This window comes from Podarcis vaucheri (genome assembly GCF_965113315.1).
Source record: "Podarcis vaucheri genome assembly, chromosome: 2".
Lineage (NCBI taxonomy): Eukaryota > Metazoa > Chordata > Lepidosauria > Squamata > Lacertidae > Podarcis > Podarcis vaucheri.
Genome location: NC_138760.1, coordinates 117189744 through 117207092, shown reverse-complemented (window position 1 = coordinate 117207092; position 17349 = coordinate 117189744). Strand labels below are relative to the sequence as shown.

Genomic DNA, 17349 nt, shown 5'->3' with positions numbered 1-17349 from the left:
TGCCTCAGCAGGTTCAAGTTTTTTGTTATACAGTGGTACCTCAGGTTACATCCGCTTCAGGTTACAGACTCCGCTAACCCAGAAATAGTACCTCGGGTTAAGAACTTTGCTTAATAACTTTTTATTGATAATAATCAGCTAAACAGTTTGAGGATCTATACAACTTTGTAACATGCAGAAAACAGCAGTCTCAGAGAAACCAAAGACTGGAACTGAGGGAAGTCAGGGTGGTGGTAGTGGTGGGGTTTTGCCGGGGGGGGCAGGAAAAATGGGGGAAAACAAGGATGATATGTTTTTGGATAATATTTTAATTTTTAATAAAAAAACTTTTTAAAAAAAGAACTTTGCTTCAGGATGAGAACAGAAATCGTGCGGCAGCAGCAGCAGGAGGCCCCATTAGCTAAGGTGGTGCTTCAGGTTAAGAACAGTTTCAGGTTAAGAACGGACCTCCGGAACGAATTAAGTACTTAACCCGAGGCGCCACTGTAAATAATTTTTATTAATTTTCAGTTAAGAACATCCCAATTGATAACAAATCCAGTCACAATACAAACACAAGTTAATGTGCTTTCAAACCATCTTGAACCGTCTTTCTTTGATACTTTTTGGATGTAGTAAGTAAGAAAACAATGGCAGACGAAAACAACGTAAGCAAATGTGCCTAAAGGGCAGACCATACAAGAACTAGTTTTGCCCTTGTGCCCTCCAGAGATTGTTAGACCCCCAGCTCCCATCAACCCCAGCTAGCTAGTGTGGTCAGGGATGATGGGAGTTGTAGTCTGGCAAATATGCTGCGTCGGCTTCGCCTGCTTCAAACAGTTACGAATGGTATGAAGGGCTTTTTTAAAAAAGTAAATAGCAGGCCCTAACCCAGATCATAGATCCCTGTTGCTTGTGGGAATTAGAAGGGCTTTTCACTCCTTTGCTTCATTCTGGATCGGGGCCTCCATGCCTGCTGTTTGTTGGTCTGGAAGAATAGCTAGAGCTCCCATCGCACCCAGTGGAAACCTTTTCTTTCAGTGCAAATGACATTTGGCCTTATTTACCTTCCTCCCAGGATCCCAGCCTGCATTTGCACACATACATATCTCCTGCCCACTACTTGATATTTTTTTAAGTGATCTATCAGATTGCTAATCTAGTAGAGCTCTTACGTTATGCCCAGTTAAGAAATTGAGCTAAGAACCTGAAAGTCCCTGTGTCATGAATTTACTGGGTGAATGGAGCAAGTTACAGCTCCTCACCTGCGATAAGGAAGGGGATGGTAATCGTTTGCCTTCATGGCAGGGGCGTTTTGGGGAAAAGTCTAATGTTGAGAGCCACATTCCCTTCCCGTTTCCCAGGGGCACACACTTCTCAAACGCTTGGAGAATTGTGGCGCACTTAAGAACATCGTTCCAAAATCCACATTAGGGCAATGCCTTTTATAGATCAGCTAAAACGTCACGAAATAGCAAGCAAGCCTTCAAGTTTCCCAGAACTATTCATCAGGTTTGATAGCAAACAAGGCGAGGTGGGAGGGAAGTTGGCTGATGATGAAGTCATGGAGTTTGCATCTTGGCTCGCCTGATAAAAGCACTGCCTTAGTATGGACTTTGGACTTTTATCTAATGGGCAAACACGCCTACCTTTCCTTTTTATAATAATACCCCTCTTAAGAGTTGTTTTAATGTCTTAACTGTGAGAAGTTTTCAAGCTTATGGTGCGTTTTTGCCTGAAAGCAGCTGGCGTAGGTTGGAAGAAAGGGTAGACTTTTTCGCTGAAACGGGCTGTGTGTGTGCAGAGGTGAGACCCGGCTGCTACATCATAGAAAGAAACTTGGCCTCCCTCATAGTCCAGGTACACGCCAACCTTCCACCATGACGATCCATTTTGAGGCTCGCTATCCTCTGTTGGCTCCAGACACCAGATCTTGTCCATCAGAGAAGTGTGATCCTTGCCTTTTTGCCTTGGGATGGACTCCAAGGCTACGCCAATCAACCAGTCTCCCTTGTTTTGCACCTCAACCTCCCAGTAGTGTCTTCCTGAATGGAACCCCTCTTTCGCCAGCACAACGGGAGAGTCCTGAAATATCGCTGGATAGTTCAAGGGATTCTTAAACAGTCCAAACGCCGTACGATAGTTTTGCAATAAGAAAGTGTATTTGGGATGAGCAGTGCCGCAGTCCAGGGTGATTGGTTCTACTTCTGATAAGCAAAGGAAAAGAATGAGTTCAATAAAATTGGGGCATCCTACCTTAGCTCCATCCTAGGTTACCAAAAGGGAAAGAAACAAGTGGACGTGGGTGATTTTCTTTGGCTCTCATCTTACATCAAAAACGTAAGGTGAGAGCTATTGTATTGGATTAGATTGTTATAAGGTGTGCGGTCTTTGTTGTTTTCTTCAGCTTGTAAGCTGCCTTGTGTATCGTACTATAGAAATACAAATTAAAAGTGAAATGAAATCTGGTGTTTAACATGTTAAAATGCAAGCTCCTAGCCCTCATGTCAGGCTAGGAAATATAGTGAAGCAAAGAGTGTGATCCCTGCTTAAAGGTAAAGGGACCCCAGACCATTAGGTCAAGTCGTGATCGACTCTGAGGTTGCGGCGCTCATCTCACTTTATTGGCCGAGGGAGCCGGCATGACTAAGCCGCTTCTGGCGAACCAGAGCAGCGCATGGATATGCCATTTACCTTCCCGCCGGAGCGGTACCTATTTATCTACTTGTACTTTGACATGCTTTCAAACTGCTAGGTTGGTAGGAGCAGGGACCGAGCAACAGGAGCTCACCCCGTCATTGGGATTCAAACCCCCGACCTTCTGATCAGCAAGTCCTAGGCTCTGTGGTTTAACCCACAATGCCCTGCGTCCCTGATCCCTGCTTAGACGGAAGCTTTTCAAGAAATGGCAAAGTATCTTCTCTTCCTATATAGAAGCCAATTCCAAACACAAATAAACACAATCAAGAGACAGAAACTAGAATGGAGATGTGCTGATAGGAACAGCCTTGGCAGTCTATGGATGGTGTTTCTGGAGTCATCAGGCAGGTTTAAACCATAGCCTGACAGTGTCAAAGCGCCCTTCCCCACATTATACATGAATGGTTGCCACTTGTAAACACAGCTGTACATAACAATGTCATCCCTCTGCTGAATTCTTGCAGAATGCAAGCTCTGCCTCCATGCACCTAAGGACACAGAGATGCAAGAAGGAGTTCTGCTGGATCACACCAAAGGCCCGCCTTATTCAGCATCCTGTCTTCAACAGTAGCCAAAACCACAAGCGGGCTCCGAGCATGAAACCTCCTCTCCCGTCATTGGTTCCTAGAGACTGGTCCCCAGCAGCACCCTGCCTCCACATGTAGAAGTTCCACTTCACTATCACGTCCTTTATTCTGATTATCTGGTGTACAGGATGTAAGTGGCATCTAACCAAAATACACAACCCCCACACCAGAAGGAAATATCAGCGGCCTCGGGAGAACGCCAGAAGTATAGAAAAGTTTTCAGGGAAGAAACCTAAGGGAGTCCCAATGAGGACTGAATGTTCATAGTGGCCGCAGAATGTACGTTAACTGTTTGGGGTGGGGGGAATGGAAAACTGCAGGTGGGGTGACAGAATAATAATAATAATAATAATAATAATAATAATAATAATAATCTGTTGTTGTTTTTGTTGTTGTCTTGTCACCCCACCTGCAGTTTTCCATTTCCTCCACCCATTATTATTATTATTATTATTATTATTATTATTATTAATACCCTGCCCATCTGGCTGGTTTCCCTAGCCACTCTGGGCAGCTCCTAACAGAATATTATTATTAATAATAAAGCGATAAAACACCAACCATTAAAAACTTCCCTAAACAGGGCTGCATTCAGATGTCTTCCAAAAGTCAGATAGTTGTTTAGTTCCTTGACATCTGATGGGAGGGCATTCCACAGGGTGGGTGCCACTTCCGAGAAGGCCCTCTGCCTGGAACCGAGTGTCTGGGACTCTGAACAGCAGCACACCACAATGCAACATTTTCTTCCACTTGCCATGGCAAGTCAACAGACGTGCCATGAATCTGTCTAATTCTCTTTGCAAGCAACCATTGCCACATCTTCTGCCATAGAATTCCATGTGTTAATCACATGTGGTACAAAGAATGGTTTTCTTTCGTCTGATCTGACATTACTCTCAATCATTCCTGAACTTCCTTTCAGTTACCTGTTCTGACGATGGATCTCATCTCGTTCCATGCTAGGTATTGCAGTGGACCCTTGAACTTGCCCAGGCAGAGTTCCCTGCAAACAGCAGAGTGGTCAGCCTGTTTTCCTACGCCCTCAGCCTCCTTTTCAGCAGGGAGCCTAGTGGGGAGAGGAGCAGAATACCAGTCACAGCAAGTGGCCACCCGCTCTCTCACATATGAAACTAGCGGAAAGACGCCATACTCACTTCTTCAGGAGCTCCTGGACACCCTGGGAAGGGGGAAAGAAGGTGAGATGGTTAGGAATCTTGAATCTCTCCTTTCGTATCCTGGAAAATAACAGAATCCTGATGCACCCCGTCATCCACCCTCATCTTGCCTTCCTCAAAGCCATTAGGTCCCACTGTTCTCCCACTGAATCGTGGAATGCTAGCTATCCTGTCTGCTAATTCTTCTGTGTTTTCTAAGGGGTCTCATTTCAGCCCACAACTAACCAACCATACCCCCTTGCCTTCCCAAAGATGGAAGACACTCTCCAATATTCCCACCTGATTTGATAAGACACAGAGAGACGACTTCCCCCTCACAGAGGAGACTAGATTGACACGGAAACAGATTTTCTCCAAGTCAGCTTCACACACAATCATAGGATGTTGCGGAATCCCATGGACAAGAATGACGAGGGTAGAGGGTAGGTAAGATTTCCTCATCTAGCGATTAATATTTCACCTGGGTAGATGAACACCTAGGTGGAGGGCTCCCGGCATACTAGTGCAACTCAAATATAAACACCAACAACTGGGGAACACTGGCCTGCAAGCGCTCCAATTGGAGAACAGCCCTCTACCCAAGGTGTTGTGGATTTTGAAGATGCTCAAACTCAGGGCAAAAGGGAGAAACGTGCTAAGGCATGCTTGGCAAACCCTCACCGAGATAAACTCCTGCCCGGAAACTTATGTCCCCACTGTGGAAGGATATGTGGATCCAGAATTGGCCTCCACAGTCACTTACGGACTCATTGTTAAAACCGTGTTTATGGAAGACAATCTTACTTGGCTACCAACATGAGTTTATTTCTTTGACATCTGATGGGAGGGCATTCCACAGGGCGGGTGCCACTACCGAGAAGGCCCTCTGTTTGGTTCCCTGTAACGTCATTTCTCGCAGTGAGGGATCCACCAGAAGGCCCTCAGAGCTGGACCTCAGTGTCTGGGCTGAACGATGGGGGTGGAGACGCTCCTTCAGGTAGTCTCATTCCATGATGACTCTCTGCCCTACAGTGGAGGGCATGGATAAGGGAAATCTGGAAGACGGGTGGGTTGGTGAGAGCATTGTTAGTGTGGGTGCCTTGCCAGTTGACTCTGAGAACGCAGGAAGGCCTAACAATCCTTATAATGAAAGGTGTAGCAATGGCTGTTATTTAGATGTTTGTATGTTGTATACTAACATGAGTTTGACCAAACTGTGGGAGGCAGTGGAAGACAGGAGTGCCTGGCCTGCTCTGGTCCACGGGGCCACCAAGAGTAGGACACAACTAAACAACAACAAAAGTTTGTTACTAACAATGAAGGCAGCATCAAAAGCTTTCAGCAAAGAAAACGCAGCAATTTAGATCACTTTGCTGAAACATCAAAATAAATTTCAATTGGAAACCAACAATTGTCCAGTCCAAAATTTTCTGGGAAACCCTCTGCAATGGTTACACTAAACAGGTGCCAAGGTTTTGGCCTCACCAGGAGGAAGGCAGCTGAATCGGTCTGCTCCATTTTGGCCTTTCCCTGGCTCATCATCTCTCTGGCTGCAGACAGGCCCTCCCGGATGTCCCAGAGATGCACCACCATGTTCACGTGCGCAGCGTTTTCATCCTCATCTAGCTGGGCCAGTACTGCATCTTTCCTCTGGCTCAGGAATCGTTGCAGCTCAGCGAAGTCGTCCTCAATCGTCTTGCGAAGGGAATCAGCTGAGTTCTGCAATGGAAAGAAGTTCCATTGGGAGGTTTTTGTGGTGGAGGAAGTGAGAACCCAGTTACCCATTCAGTGAGAAGAAACAAATGAATCGAAATATACCTTGTAAAAATGAGGGGTTGTTGCTAATCCAGGCCCCCTCACAAGCCCAACTTGGCCACATCCCCATTTGATGGTCTCCTTGCTAGGTCCATACATGCTTTTCAGTGGCAGGCGATGGTGCCATCCTCAGCTCCCACCCATAGTGGGTGCCTGCCATTTTGAAGTAAACCCGATGTAAAATGAATTTTTCAGTTTTATACAGTCCAGGCAAGAAGATTTAGTAGGTCTATAGCAGGCATCCCCAACCTGCGGCCCTCCAGATGTTTTGGCCTACAACTTCCATGATCCCTAGCTAACAGGACCAGTGGTCAGGGATGATGGGAATTCCCATCATCCCTGACCACTGGTCCTGCTAGCTGGGGATCATGGAAGTTGTAGGCCAAAACATCTGGAGGGCTGAGGCTGAGGAAGCCTGGTTTGGACCCTTTTCAAAAGTGCCACATTTGAAAAGAAGCTAAACTAAGCTCCCATCCATGGTGGCAGCTCACCATCTTAAGTCCCCAAAATGCAACGTCCCTGCCTATAGACACAAGAACAGGCCTTCTCTGTAGTGTCTCTCCCTTTGTGGGATGCTCTCCCCAGGGAGGCTTGCCTGACTCCTTCATTGCATACCTTTAGGCACCAGGCAAAATAATAATAATAATAATAATAATAATAATAATAATAATAATAATAATAAAGTCTATAACCAGGCCTTTGGCCTTTAACTATCTGTGGCCTTTTAGAAGTGGGTGGGGTGTTTTTAATGAATTCTTTCCTTGGTTTTAATGTATCTATGTGGGCTTTTCTGTTTGGTGGTTAAGTCATTTTGGGTTGCCTTGGGCAAGATAAAGTGAATGAAAGAATATAAATAATAAGAAGAAGAAGAAGTAGAAGAGGAAGAAGAAGAAGCTAGGAATTATTTCCTCTTACTTTCAAGGAACGTATGTTTTCTTCTTGACATCCTTCCTGTTGCTCTTGTTGTTTAATTCTGGTTTCCAGGCAACCCAGAATCTTGTCCAGCTTCCGCTAGGGGAGGAAGAAGAGTTTGTGAAATTAGGCAGGTCAGGGAACATGCCGTGTCCCCCAGCTTTGTTTTTCTCTGTTTCCTTTTATTATTTTTGTTCTGCGTTCCAGGATTGCAGATATTCAATGAAGAGCAGGTTATAAATACTGCAAATAAATAAAATGCCACCTCCTTAACTTTTCTTTTCTGAACTAAACAAGCCCCAAGTGTTATAACCATTTCTCACAGAGAAGTTCCTCCATCCCCTTAAACATGTTGATTGCCCTTCTCTGGAACAATGCACCGCTGCCTTCAGATGTCTTCTAAAGGTTGTCTAGCTACTTATCTCCTTGGCTCAGCGGAGGGCCACATAACTCCATACCCTCCAACATTTCTCCCATGAAATTAGGGACATTCTAAGGAAAAGTGGGACATTCCGGGATCAAATTGGAAACCGGGATGGCTTCCGCAAATACGAGACTGTCCCTGGGAAATAGGGACACATAGAGGGTTTGTTATTATTTAATAACAAATAACGAGATGCCCATTTACACCACAAAGAACTCATAACCCACCTACTTTCAGCAGCCAGAAACATCATAACCAGACACTGGAGAGACCTGCCAGGAGTAAGCATGGACCAATGGTACTGAATAGTATGGGAAACAGCCTTACTAGAAAAATTAACCAATAAACTGAAACTGACAAATAGAAGAAGACGCCTTCACCCCGGTATGGCTCCTCTTTATCACATACACAGCCCAACAAGACAACAACAAAAATCCACCAACAGCCTACAAATCAATATGGCTAACCTGATCCAAAACACCCACCCACCCCACTCACATATGAAAACAAAGACCACCACAGCCAACCACAAATGAATAACCACAACTTGGCCAACCCTAACCTCTCTCACCACCAAACGAACACAAGTGAACAGCAGAGAACCTGCACAAGCGACGCTGACACAAAACCCCACATATATTAAGTAAAATAGAAACATCGCCACCCGATCCCACCCCCACTCACCTTTCACCCCTCTACCTCTTTCCCCCTTTTCTTCCTAATGTCTCAACAAATGAAGGTAAAGGTAAAGGGACCCCTGACCATTATGTCTAGTCGTGGCCAACTTGGGGGTTGCAGCGCTCATCTCACTTTATTGGCCGAGGGAGCCGTCATACAGCTTCCAGGTCATGTGGCCAGCATGACTAAGCTGCTTCTGGCGAACCAGAGCAGCGCCCGGAAACGCCGTTTACCTTCCCGCCGGAGCGGTACCTATTTATCTACTTGCACTTTGATGTGCTTTCGAACTGCTAGGTGGGCAGGAGCAGGGACCGAGCAACGGGAGCTCACCCCGTCGCGGGGATTCGAACCGCTGACCTTCTGACCAACAAGCCCTAGGCTCTGTGGTTTAGACCACAGCACCACCCGCGTCCCACCTCAACAAATGAAACTGATCTGTAAAAAATGTCACTGGGAAAAAAGAGAGAGACATTGCACATACTTTTGTAAACCAAGAAAATCACAAACTTGACCACAAACTTGACATGAGCCAACAGTGTGACGCGGCAGCTAAAAAAGCCAATGCAATTCTGGCCTGCATCAATAGTATAGCATCTAGATCAAGGGAAGTAATAGTGCCACTGTATTCTGCTCTGGTCAGACCTCACCTGGAGTACTGTGTCCAGTTCTGGGCACCACAGTTCAAGAAGGACACTGACAAACTGGAACGTGTCCAGAGGAGGGCAACCAAAATGGTCAAAGGCCTGGAAACGATGCCTTATGAGGAACGGCTAAGGGAGCTGGGCATCTTTAGCCTGGAGAAGAGGAGGTTAAGGGGTGATATGATAGCCATGTTCAAATATATAAAAGGATGTCACATAGAGGAGGGAGAAAGGTTGTTTTCTGCTGCTCCAGAGAAGCGGACACGGAGCAATGGATCCAAACTACAAGAAAGAAGATTCCACCTAAACATTAGGAAGAACTTCCTGACAGTAAGAGCTGTTCGACAGTGGAATTTGCTGCCAAGGAGTGTGGTGTAGTCTCCTACTTTGGAGGTCTTTAAGCAGAGGCTTGACAACCATATGTCAGGAGTGCTCTGATGGTGTTTCCTGCTTGGCAGGGGGTTGGACTCGATGGCCCTTGTGGTCTCTTCCAACTCTATGATTCTATGAAAATCTTTTACAACAACAACAACAAATAAGGAGGAGTTACCTTCCCTTTCACAACACCGCCTGAATCAGCTGTTGGAGGGCAATTGCCTCACTTTACTTAAAGCATCCCCAGTCTCTTGTTGCATGCTTACCTTGTACTGCTCAGCAGCGTCTTTCAAGGAGCTGAACTTGTGTCCGGCGTGGGCAGGCGAATCCACACAGCGCAAACAAACGGGGTCCTCGTCGGTGAGGCAGAAGAGCTGCAAAGTGCGAGCGTGTTGTGCGCAGAGCAACCCCTGATCAGCACCTGGGCTGCTTCTGCCTGTCGGCGTCTCTTCGTGATTTTCTGGGTCTTCTCGTGCTTTCTTCTCGGGGACCTCCTCCTGGGCCTCTCTTGCCTTTCGGGCCAAGTTTCTCAGCAAGTGATTGGGTGTGAAATGTCTGTCAGGACAGGGGGCCCGGCAGTCGGGGCAGCTTGGAGCTCCCTCTTGGCTGTCCCAGGAGGAGGTGATGCACTTGTTGCAGAAGCAGTGCCCACATCGAAGCAGCACCGGCTCAGTAAACACGTCGAGGCAGACGGAGCAAGTCAGATCTTGCTGAAAACCCTCGGCCATCTCTGCTGACAGGAAAGTGGCTGCTACAGATTGCAGAATCCAGTTTCGCTTTCTTTTCTCTAGTTCCTCCTTTTGCTTCTCTCTTGTTGCTTAAAGGAGCCACACCTTAGAGGTGGAGCAAAGTGACCTTTGCTGTAGCAATTTGAGAACTTTGGAGTCTTTTGCAATAGCAAAGAGGCACTTATTTCCCCCCAGGGTTTAAAATGCTTAACTTCTGAAATCAGCTGAAATTTAGGTCATCTGTGTACTTTGAATGACCTTATGCAGCTCTCAGCCTGTTTTGAGTCTGCTGCTGCTTTTTCTGAGGGTGGGCGCTGAATTTTTATGCTGGGATTGGTTTACTGTTGTATGGTGCCATACTTTTATAATTAAAATGTAACCCTTGTGTTGTCTGCAAGCCGATCAGAGAACAGTGTCATGGTGTGACATGATACACACTGTGTATCTGAAGAAGTGTGCATGCACACGAAAGCTTATACCAAGAACTAACTTAGTTGGTCTTTAAGGTGCTACAGGAAGGAATTTTTTTATTTTGACTATGGCAGACCAACACGGCTACCCATCTGTAACTGGAACCATGGTGTGACATGGTTGGCATTCACCTGTCTCTGTTAATTAATAAAATTAACTAAGGGGACATGGGGTTTTTACATTGCAGATACAGCCCTGCCATGCGCCAGCTTTTAGGCACAATTAATTACTAAATAATATTGCTTTTTAAAGAGATATTTTGTGGTATGTATTCAGTGGTCTGTGTTTGCCTGAGCTTGAGTCGGGACTAAGGATTCTGAGCCCCCCCCCCCCGTGTTCTGATTCGATACTGATACCCAATCAGAGAACATTTCAGGATTTGGGCCTCTGCCATTGGCTTTTAAACTCCGAGTCATGATTCGCAGCTTGGAAGTTTAGACAGCCAATCACGTTGGGAGTGGGAGTGGCCCAGGACTTCAGAAATGTATATAAGCAGTTACTTTGCCCCTGTTGTCAGTTGTTATTTTGTACACAAGGAAGGAGCGATATGTACTTCAGGAGTTGAAATGTCCTTGATTGTCATCAGTAAGGACTCAAAACCATATTGCCCTTTACTAGACTTTTTAATCTTAGCACCCTAAAACTCCAGCCAAATTTCACTCACAACCTGGGTCAGCTACAGGAATAGTTGTCAACTTACAGATTTGAAAATAAGGGACCAGCAGCCAAAATAAGGGATTTTCTGGGCACAGGTATGTTCAACTTCTGAGCCCCTCTGAGCCAAAGCCAGAAAGCCCAGCCAGCAGCCAAACGAAGCCTCAAGCGGTGGTTCCCACAGCGCAGCAACCCAGCAAAGGGGATGCAGCAAGGAAAACCACTGTCACCTCTCCGCTGGGAAGCACTGAGCAAAGGCGAGTCCCCAGGCAACGCGGCCAATTTGATTGGCACAAGGCATGCAAGCTCCACCCCCCAGTCGTTCTTAGACTCCTTACTGGGTGAGCAACGCAGCCAAGCAACACAGTTGGAGCCTCCCTCCTCCCTGGCCGGCAGGGAGGGAGGGACAGGAGCTGCTTCCTTTGAAACCTGGGAAATTTAAGGGACATCATCAATAAGGGACAACAGTGGGACACAACGCTGGGATAAGGGAGTTTCCCGCCAAATAAGGGACGGTTGACAGCTATGGCTACAGGTACAATCTGATCCCAGAGTTCCCCGTTGCACTTCTGGATGCTTGGACATTTTAGGCGATTGAAGAAACACATATTTGTCTAACTTTCTTCTAGTGAGACATTTACACAGGACAGCCTCTTCTGAGTGGCTCCTTCCAGACTTGGAAGCTCCCGCCCTAGAGAAACGAGACTGTCTTCCTCCCTGCTGCCCTTCTGCCAACAGGTGAAGCCCTTGTTCCAACAGGTTTTTGGAAAGTTTTTAATGAAAAGGCTGCTGCCATGCTGTTTTCATTGCAATTATTTCTACGGTTTTAATAGTGTTTTTAGCACTATGATTACTGCCCTGAAATTCTTAGATGAACTAACACAGTAGCAATAATAATTCTTTCTAGTCTAAATGAAAAAATATATAGGCAAAGTTGACACCTGCAAACTGACCCAGTAATATCTAGAATTTCAGGATTGTCTCCAATCAGCAAAAGAGGAGGGCTGGAGCTGAAAGACCCAAGTCGAAGTGCGAGTGGAGGAAGGGTGTGCATTGCAATAGATAACTGCGATCCTTCTGAGATATTGGAGACTTGGGCGTCGGAAGTTTGTTTCCTTCTCCCTCCCCATCCCCTTCTCCTTGTGCGTTGTGTCTTTTGGTCTGTGTGCCTGTAGAAAGGGACTGTTTCCATTGACTGTATGTATGCAAGTCACTCTGGTAGCCTTTCTGGTTGTAAAGCAGAACAAAAATGCTCTAGATATATAAATTGGCTTAAATCCAGTAACAGCCAATATGCCGGGTCGCCTTCAAAATTAAGTAACACTCTCATAGGTTTCAAAAATTATTGGTTTCCTACAAACAGCTTCAGCTATTTATTGGTTTATCCATGGAAAGGGCTAAAGGAGAAGAGATTGGTAGAAACCCTCAATAGAAACACAATTATGTACAGTATTGCTAGATGAACAAAGCAACTTTATTGAGGATTGTCTGCAAAGGTACATAGATGAATGCAGCAAATACAGCTTTCCAAAAGTCTTCCCCCAAATGATGCAGCAGAGGAGGGATTCTGATATGCACTGACCTGTTTCACACCTCCTTGACTCATGACCGGATTGGACTTTAGCTATCCACTGGATTTTTATGTCGTTCTCAACTGAAAGAAATGTTATCAGATTGCATATCTGGAGAAAATACATTGAGAAATGTGCTCATGTTGAGAGAAAAACATGTTCAAAAATACACTTTTAATTGGGAAGGCAGGGTGGATAAAAATTAATGCTTTTTAAAATTTAAATTAGATTTTTAAAATAATATGCCTTTGGAGGAAAAAGCTTTCTAAAGATATTTTTCTGTATAAGTTACATTATAGTCCGAAGGCTATTCATTAGGAAATAAGGATTTGTTTTAAGTTTTTCATGCATGCTAAAACTGTCTATGTTGTTGTTGTTGTTGTTGTTGTTGTATTTTAATTGTTTAATCGCATCAGTTAACAAACATGGATACATATGCTATAATGTTATTGTTTTAGTTAAGTAAATTGTTATTAAGGAAATGATTATTTTTCTCCTTCCAATAAAGTACAGCAGAAAAGTTGTCCAAATATAAACAATTATGAAATTATTGTGGGGTTTAATAAGTTATCTGTCTATGCATTTCTAACAGTATAACCAAATCAGTAATTTTTTATATAACTGTAAAAAACTACTCTGAAAATTTTTCATTCCAAAAATGAAACCTTCATCTGGTTGTAAATATTAAGATTATACCAGCAAGAATGAGACTTTCCGTTAAAAAGAAAAGATTTAAGTCAAGTCTTACTGTCTAGTGATTTAAACCATGATTAATCATTTAAATTGATTTGATTGAAATCAAATCCACCTTGTGGAAGGTAATGCTAATGTGTGAGTGCAAACCCCATAGTGTGGGATGGTGGTTGTTGCAAGCTGATCTTGCAAGACAGCAGCGCAGAGGGAACATGCCCTATTCTGCACATTTACTGGGATCTGCATTCCTCCAACTTGAAATTACTTGCAACACGTCATTTTTGCCAGTTCCTGGTCTGCTGACACCACCAGCACCTATGGACAAAGCAGGGACAAGTGTCATTCATTTGTTATATAGGAAATAAAAGAGCTACATGCACACCAAACTCTTGCAAACAGGAGAGCTACCCTTTATCCCCAGGTGTGAGGAACATTTCTTAGCCTGAGCGCCACATTCCCTTCCACTTCACCTGAGTGGTGGGGGAGGGAGGCAGAGGCAAAAGCGTATGCAGCAACCAGTGTAAATATTACCATTGTACCTTAAGCTCATCACCCCTATCCTCCATGCAGAAAAGCAAGAGGCAGTTGCAGAGCGCAAGGACATATTCCAGCTAGGCAAACACTCTGGTTATAGGGCAAGGCAAGTGAGAAGAGTGGCTTGGGGAAAGCTCCAAGGGCCAGGTAGAGAGCACATTTCATTTTTACTATAACCCTCACCGTCCTGTTTTCTTTTTTTAAAAAAAGTCAAAAGGCAGGCTAGGAACACCTTAAACCAGGCACCCCCAAACTCGGCCCTCCAGATCTTTTGGGACTACAACTCCCATCATCCATAGCTAACAGGGGCTGTGTTCAGGGATGATGGGAATTGTAGTCCCAAAACACCTGGAGGGCTGAGTTTGGCGGTGCCTGCCTTAAACCAACCTTGGGTCTCCAGCTGTTTTCAGACTACAATTCCCATTATCCCTGACCACTGGTCTTGCTAGCTAGGGATGATGGGAGTTGTAGTCCAAAAACAACTGGAGACCCACAGTTGGGAAACATTGCTTTAAACGACCGAAACAAAATGCACGACAGAATTCAAATATTTGGCATCCAGCCACAGAAAACTGTAGGAACAGAGGATCCAGGAACAGCCCAGAGTGGTAGCCAGCCCTGTACAAAATAGCCTCCATCCCAATTAATCTGCCTCCAGTTCTTACGTGCCAACACATGGGAGAGTACAGGCACGCCTTTGTGGGAGGGTTCGCACACACAAATTTCTCAAGTCATCAGGAAGCTGAAAATGTAGTTGTCCCCTCTCGGGAGGTACCCACCCTCTCCCCAGAGCTGGCTGAACTGCTGTGACTTCACATCATGTTCTTAAACACCCTAAATAACTGGGTAGAGAGAGAGGTCAGTCGCAGAAAATCAGCACATCCTCCAGGCGCAATGTGAGGGGATGTCCAACCAAGCTTTAAGTCAGCAGTAGGGAACCTTTGGCCCATGAGATTTCTGCCCAAAAGCCACACCCACTTGCCCCACATCTGATGTCATCCATAAAAGATTTCAGGTGTGGAGCAGGTCAGGAGGCACCTGTAAAAGAACCACTGATTTCAAGCCCTGCTGGTGTTCCAGCTACATGCCAGCTCCCAATGCAGCAACCCACGGCCACAGCTGATCCAAGTGGGGGTCATTGCAGATTAGCTGAGCACACAGCTGTGACTTCAAAGCCCCACTTGGGACAGTTAAGATCTTCCTTTGCAGTGTGGCTTGATCTCAACCCACACTAGAAAAGAAACCATGGGTCCCCTGGCCTCATGGTTGTGTCAGTTTGCAGGAAGTATTGATCTCATGAGTAAAGATCTTTCCTATTCTTATTAATTCTAGAAGCTTCTCTGTGTGAGAGAAGCAAAGGCAGCTCTTACTGTCAAGTCATTTGAATCCACTCGTTTGGGTCCCACCTTCCGGAGCAGAAGAAAACAATCGTTCTCCATTTTCCATGTGGCAGCCCTTTAGATATTTGAAGATTGGCTATCATCTCTCCTCCCAGTCCGACACCGTGTTGGGGGACGCTGATATTACGCTTAACTGTCTGAAACTCTGCAAGGTTGCAGAACAGGTATCTTTCCTAGCCCTTACCTGGGACCTTTCGCGTGCTTCAAAAAAAGCACGTGCTCTCCCCACCGGGCTAGGCAGGGCGGAAGAGGCAAGCGCACATCCGCAAGGCAGGTCTGCGCCGTGGCGCTCGTGAGCCCAAACCAGCCCTGGAGGCGCGCGTTTAAAAAAGAGCCAAGCAGCGAGTCCTCATGAAACTTTCCGATCCCTCCATCTACTGACACGGCATCTCTCTCTCCGTATAACTGCTAAAGGAGCAGGAGCGCTGCTAAACAGTAAGAGGTGGCGAGATCCCAACCGGGAAAACCAGCTGCGCCCTGCGCATTTGGGGCTTACGCAGCAACCTCGCGGATCCATCCCGGTGGTGGGAACCTTACCTGCCCGATGCGCTGAATTAAGGGGGCTTAAAGTTAGCCTAACAAGCCTCCGGTGCAAGATTCCTGGGAGGCGCCCCAGGCCCCCACCATCCCCAACTGCGCGCCCGCCCGCCCGGCGCATCGCCCGATCCGTGGCAAGTCTCCCGCGCAAGGATGGTAATGGATTCCCCCCCTTTGCCAATATACACACCTGGCCAAGCTAGCCGGAGATCGAGCGTCGAAAGTGCAGCCTCCTGCTCCTCCTCTATGGCTGGGGCTGCAAAGCATGCTGGGGATCCTCTTAGCATGCCCAAATTGAATCGCCTCCGCTCTCATTGGCTGCCAGATCCCGGAATCGAGTTGGGGGGGGAGTGGGGCGGAGCTGCTGCGTCCGCATGGCCCCTTTCCCCGCAATGGAGCAGGGGCGCGTGCCCGAAGCGCGATCACTGCGAAGTAGTGCGCACCGCAGAAGCACAGAACTGTGCAGGGGACCGAGGGTCATCTAGACCGACCCCCTGCAAGGCAGGAATCTCAACGAGATCACGCACGACACGTGGCCGCCCAACCTCTGCTTGAAAACCTCCGAGGAAGGAGAGGCTCTCGCCCTCCCAGGAAATCTGTTTCACTGTGCTCTTCCTGATGTGTAGTCGGAATCCGTGTTTGAAGTGTCACGTGGACTTGCGTGGCAGACCAGCTGTGGCAGGTCTGTTGCAGCAAAAACCTCTGAGCCTTGCGGAATGGGCGCTATTAATTGCCTTTAATGCTATTAATTGCCTTCAATGCTATTAGTGGGCACTTCCTGAATTTCTTTTACCTCTGACCCCAACGTTTATAATTCGCCCAGCCACGCGTGTATCCTGTATATCTGAATCATCTGATTCAGTAAATTCGCTGTTGTTGTTGTTTAGTCATTTAGTCGTGTCCAACTCTTCGTGACCCCTGGACCAGAGCAGGCCAGGCACTCCTGTCTTCCACTGCCTCCCGCAGTTTGGTCAAACTCATGCTGGTAGCTTCGAGAACACTGTCCCACCATCTCGTCCTCTGTCGTCCCCTTCTCCTTGTGCCCTCCATCTTTCCCAGCATCAGGGTCTTTTCCAGGGAGTCTTCTCTTCTCATGAGGTGGCCAAAGTAGATTCACTAGCCTGTAATAATAACAGCAGCAGCAGCAACAACAACATCAACAATAATATTTCCCCCAACCCCAATTTTATTCTCACAACAACCCCTGTGAGGCTGAGAGATGGTGACTGGCTCAAGTTCCCAAAGTGAGCTACATGGCTGAGAGGAGATTTGAACCCTGGTCTCCCAGGGCCTAGTCCAGCACTCTAACCACTATGCCACACTGATGTAGTGATCCACTTGTTTATTTTATCAATAAATATATATTTTTATTAATAAAGCTCTGCACTGTATCAGAGTGGCTGGGGAAGCCCAGCCAGATGGGCAGGGTATAAATAATAAATTATTGTTATTATTATCAGACGGATTTAGGACTGACTGGCCCATTGATGGCGTGC

The 17349-nt window shown here is 46.3% G+C and overlaps 1 protein-coding gene and 1 long non-coding RNA gene across 3 annotated transcripts; both read right to left on the bottom strand.

The window, feature by feature from the left end:
• Positions 1-918: 918 nt before the first annotated feature.
• LOC309524940 (nuclear factor 7, ovary-like) lies at positions 919-10417 on the bottom strand. 2 transcript variants are annotated; one of them, XM_082210198.1, is made up of 6 exons: positions 9532-10417; positions 7151-7246; positions 5906-6139; positions 4421-4443; positions 4193-4332; positions 919-2186 (listed from the first exon to the last, which is right to left on the bottom strand). In XM_082210198.1, exons 1-6 carry the CDS (start codon positions 9991-9993, stop codon positions 1675-1677), a joined length of 1467 nt encoding a protein of 488 aa, XP_082066324.1. In that variant the 5' UTR covers positions 9994-10417; the 3' UTR covers positions 919-1674. The 2 variants fall into 2 exon arrangements, with proteins under 2 accessions (XP_082066324.1, XP_082066325.1); XM_082210199.1 differs by lacking the exon at positions 4421-4443 and having other exon boundaries at positions 5883-6139.
• A 2153-nt stretch (positions 10418-12570) lies between these two features.
• Positions 12571-16948, bottom strand: LOC309525363. The gene is made up of 2 exons (XR_014216174.1): positions 16044-16948; positions 12571-13697 (listed from the first exon to the last, which is right to left on the bottom strand). It is a non-coding gene; the product is annotated as an uncharacterized lncRNA (long non-coding RNA).
• Positions 16949-17349: the final 401 nt, after the last annotated feature.

Excerpts from the sequence above, each read along its gene's own strand:
- LOC309524940 (XM_082210199.1), bottom strand. The coding sequence starts at position 9,993 with ATGGCCGAGGGTTTTCAGCAAGATCTGACTTGCTCCGTCTGCCTCGAC. Across the intron at positions 6,140-7,150 it reads AAAACATACGTTCCTTGAAA|AACTCAGCTGATTCCCTTCG; the intron begins GTAAGAGGAAAT and ends TTTCCATTGCAG. Across the intron at positions 2,187-4,192 it reads GAGATCCATCGTCAGAACAG|AAGTAGAACCAATCACCCTG; the intron begins GTAACTGAAAGG and ends TTTGCTTATCAG.